This window comes from Hyalella azteca, unplaced genomic scaffold (genome assembly GCF_000764305.2).
Source record: "Hyalella azteca isolate HAZT.00-mixed unplaced genomic scaffold, Hazt_2.0.2 contig468, whole genome shotgun sequence".
Taxonomy (NCBI): domain Eukaryota; kingdom Metazoa; phylum Arthropoda; class Malacostraca; order Amphipoda; family Hyalellidae; genus Hyalella; species Hyalella azteca.
Window position 1 is genome coordinate 7,556 of NW_025930816.1, and position 4,916 is coordinate 12,471.

Here is a 4,916-nt window from a genome sequence, read left to right on the forward strand (position 1 = left end):
CCCCCACCCCCCGCTCCCCACACCACCCTTCAAGAGCTGCGGGGGGGCAGGAGAGAGGGGGGGGGGCACGGCGCTCCAATATGGCGGCTGCACCAAGTCTTGCTGGCGGAGGAAGCGACATATTTACTTGGCGACACTTCCGCACCAATATAGCTAGACATTATAGAATTATAATTATACTGCGCAAATGTAACTGGATATTATGGAAATATAATTATAGTTCGCCAATATAAGTGGAAATTATAGATATATAATTATAATGTGCTAATGTAACTAGAAATTATAGAAATATAATTATAATGCACCAATGTAACTATAGGAATTATAGATATATAATTATAATGCAACAATATAACTAAATATTAAATAAATATAATTAAAATGCACTAATACAACTAGAAATTATAGAAATATAATTTTTATGCACCAATGTAAAAAGATATTATGGAAATTTAATTATAATGCAGCAATGTCATTGGAAATTAAATACAAAGATAACATCAAGACAATTCATAATATCTTCACCACGAGTGTTTCGTAGAGCAACTACAACTTGAGTTCAAAAATTTCGGGAATACATGTAGCACAACTAGCAATACATGTAGCACAACTAGCAATACATGTAGTACAACTAGCAATACATGTAGTACAACTAGCAATACATGTAGTACAACTAGCAATACATGTAGTACAACTAGCAATACATGTAGTACAACTAGCAATACATGTAGCACAACTAGCAGTACATGTAGTACAACTAGCAGTACATGTAGTACAACTAGCAGTACATGTGGTACAACTAGCAGTACATGTAGTACAACTAGCAATACATGTAGTACAACTAGCAATACATGTAGCACAACTAGCAGAAAAAAGTTCAATTTACTCGAAAAAGATTTTCAAAAATACCCGAATATGTGGCAATTTTTACGAAAAAACTTTGAATCAATAATTTGAAGCAGATAATAGTTATATGGATAAGTGGATAGATAATTGTAGATTAAAGTTAAAAGAATGAGTATTTAATTTAAGATGTTTATTTAGTTTTTCATGTTCCATGCTCCGTTTATTGGTTACTTTCGTTTCGATTTCTTTGATATAAATTTGGCTGTTCTCTCAAAGCCTCATATGAATTTATCGTGTTATAATTATTTATATTTATTTTAAAGTATATTGTGAAGTTACATGACGCTTTCTCTGCATTTGTATACTTTTTAAATTTGCTATTAAGCAAACTAATGATTATAATGTACAGTACATGAGTGTATATAAATTTAACTAGCCCTCTTAGCGTGAAACAGCAGCAGTTTATCTAGTTAGTGCACGCTAGATATGAAACAGCAGCAGTTTATCTAGTTAGTGCACGCTAGGTATGAAACAGCAGCAGTTTATCTAGTTAGTGCACGCTAGATATGAAACAGCAGCAGTTTATTATTGCACGCGAAGTCCGGAATTGGGATGGCATCAATTATAAAAATCTACCAGCGCCATTAAATAAGCATATCTTCCGCCCTTACGACTGATATTATACAGCATCAGTTATCAATGAGTGTTCAATAATTAACTCAATCTGTCCCGCTACTTCTCTTCAAAGTTCAGTAACTTGGTGCTCATTTTAACACATTTGAATTTTACTACTCTATTCTATGTATATATATAATAGTATAAAAGTAAATTTTTAATTAAAGTATAAGTATATTAAAAATTCCATGTAAAATAAATTAAAATAATCCAATCTTTGTCCTGCAGCTGCTATGTGTATTAATGAAGCTTTCCCGGCAATGGAATTCACGAATATTCGATTATATTCACGTTATACGAACGAAAATTCTTGTTATGAACAACACCTGAAATGTGATGTTCTTACACGTGAAGAAGACATAGCTGTTCCATGCCGGCAACGATACGATTCTTCACGATATGAGAACAAGAGAACAGTCAAATGTGATCACTGCGAAGTGGATTGTTGTTGTTATCGAACAATTGATGGGTCCAGAACAGTGAGAACAATATTCGTGAACAGTGAGAACAGAACGAATAGCTGCGGTGAACATGATGACGAAGAAGCAAGATCGTGCAATAATTATTGTGATGACAAGAACACCATGAACAGTCGTGATGGTGACAAGGAACACGACACCATGAACAGTCGTGAAGGTGACAAGGAACACGACACCATGAACAGTCGTGATGGTGACGAGGAACACGACACCATGAACAGTCGTGATGGTGACAAGGACAACGAGACCATGAACAGTCGTGATGGTGACAAGGAACACGAACAGTCGTGATGGTGACAAGGAACACGACACCATGAACAGTCGTGATGGTGACAAGGAACACGACAACACCATGAACAGTCGTGATGGTGACAAGGAACACGACAACACCATGAACAGTCGTGATGGTGACAAGGAACACGACACCACCATGAACAGTCGTGGTGGTGACAAGAAACAGTTGCTGGAATGCGAGAAAAGCAAAAAACAGGCAACAATTTTAGCGGATATACATAAGATGGAAAACAAACAGAAGGTATGTGAACAGGAGGTGTGGCAGGCGATAACTGTTAACAGTGCGAGGCCAGATAACAGGCACACATATTCTTCCTGTTCTGCCACACAGACGTCTGTTGGTGGTGAACAGTTCGCCTGTATAACCTGGACAACAGCTCTGTTGGAACAGGCAACGGCCCATGATGTCCAAGTTGATAAGGAAAACACAGCAGAAATACAGACGGTTAATGGAAACCCACTTGAAATACAGACGGTTAATGGAAACATACCAGAAATACAGACGGTTAATGGAAACATACCAGAAATACAGACGGTTAATGGAAACATACCAGAAATACAGACGGTTACTAGAAACCCACAAGAAATACAGACAGTTAATGGAAACACACCAGAAATACAGACGGTTACTGGAAACCCACAAGAAATACAGACGGTTAATGGAAACGTACCAGAAATACAGACGGTAAATTTAAGCACAGCAGAAATACAGACAGCAAATGGTGACACACAAAATAGTTTAACGCCTGACAGTGAGCCTCTTGATATGAAATTGATTGATGGTGAACCATTCGATTTACGAACGGTCAATGGAGGCCTTCTAGAGAACCGTACAGTGAATGGCGTCGTGCTAAATGGCGATCGTCTGCCATTAAAGAAGCGAACGTTATTCAATGACAACGCAGCCGGTAATAACACAAGGGCTATAGCCGTAAAATCTTTTCCTAAAAAAACTTCTGAATTTCAAGCTAATCTTCTGGATACAAGACATTTCGGAAGATCGAATCGCTATTCTGTTTGTCACCGGAGCAGAATTTTATTTCAAAATGTAGTCCACATTTCAGGAAGCGCAAGCCTCCTCCATTTTGTGCCGGGAATGCGATATTCCCAACCGAGATTCCCAGTCCTGGTCATGGGAACGCGATGTGCTTCAGGTAGGAATTCGCTGCTCAGAACTCAGAGCTCTGGAATGCGAAGCCGGTCTTATCAGGAGCTACATCCGTCATCCAAAAAACGCAATTCCATGAATGAAACACAAAATTCTGAAGCTGAAGCCCAGACTTCATGCCCTGAAAGACATATTTCAGACTCTAGAACACAATTTTCACTATCTACAACACAAGTTCTACGGTCTGGAACACAACATTCGCGGTCTTTAACAGAAAATTCACGGTCTCAAACACAAACTTCGCTGTCTGGAACACAAAATTCACGGTCTGGAACACAAAATTCACGGTCTCAAGCACAAGATTCTCAGTCTGGAACGCAAACTTCGCAGCCTGGAACACATAATTTACGGTCTCAAGCACAAAATTTACGGTCTCAAGCACAAAATTCACGGTCTCAAACACAAGATTTTCGGTCTGGAACGCAAACTTCGCAGCCTGGAACACATAATTTACGGTCTCAAGCACAAAATTTACGGTCTCAAGCACAAAATTCACGGTCTCAAACACAAGATTCTCGGTCTGGAACACAAACTTCGCAGCCTGGAACACAGAATTCACGGTCTCATGCGCAAAATTCACGGTCTGGAACACAAACTTCACTGCTTGGAACGCAAGCGTGCGAACACAGCCCAGAAAATATTGACCGCCATTCATTGAAGTCAACTTGCGAGAAGACGCTGTTCGCGTCAACAGAACTGTTCCTCCAACGAATCCTGTTCCTGTTCCTACGAATGAGGCTCCTGTTGCTCAACAGCTATAAGAACAGCTGCAGTTCGCTACGCCTGGGACAGCTGATACTGCTGTTATTGCTGTTATCGCTGCTCAGCTGCCAGGCGACATCAGTGAGCGTTACAGCTGCGGACCAGCGTTATAACCGAGCAGTCAAGTGGTGGTGAGTGTAACTTGTTACATTAACATTACTCACTTACTTATAACACAATAATAATCTTAAACAAACTTGTCATGTTAATTAAGAATTTAAACAAAATTTCTCATTGTCATTAAGCAATTAATTTCATTCATTCCATACTCACGCTTTGGCAATTTCTTCAGTCAGTACAATTATTTTCTATGATAAACTCGCTGCTACCCGCGTAATTTTTTCCCTCTGGAAGTCCTCACGATTTTCCCTCGGTTTTATTTTACATTTGCTATCGACGAGCGAATTTTCACTCGCGTCAGCCGTGGAGGACGCAGCGGCGCTCCGTAATTCCAGTTCGAGGGCACAGCTTCCCTTTGATGCTGGATTTGGCGCACGCCTTTGATGAACCCTTCCCTCACCAACCCTTCCCTCACCAACCCTTTCCCTCACTAACCCTTCCCTCACCAACCTTTCCCTCACCAACCCTTCCCTCACCAACCCTTCCCTCACCAACCCTTTCCCTCACCAACCCTTCCCTCACCAACCCTTCCCTCACCAACCCTTCGACCCTTCCCTCACCAACCCTTCCCT

The 4,916-nt window shown here is 40.3% G+C and overlaps 1 protein-coding gene across 1 annotated transcript in view; it reads left to right on the top strand.

Moving 5' to 3' along the window:
• Nucleotides 1-1,754: 1,754 nt before the first annotated feature.
• Nucleotides 1,755-4,916, top strand: part of LOC108676535 — an 18,645-nt gene continuing 15,483 nt past the window's right edge. The window contains exons 1-2 of the mRNA XM_018164622.2: nt 1,755-2,229; nt 2,294-4,355. Of these exons, the coding sequence (XP_018020111.2) occupies nt 1,755-2,229; nt 2,294-4,355 (2,537 nt within the window). The remainder of the gene's footprint in view (nt 2,230-2,293; nt 4,356-4,916) is intronic.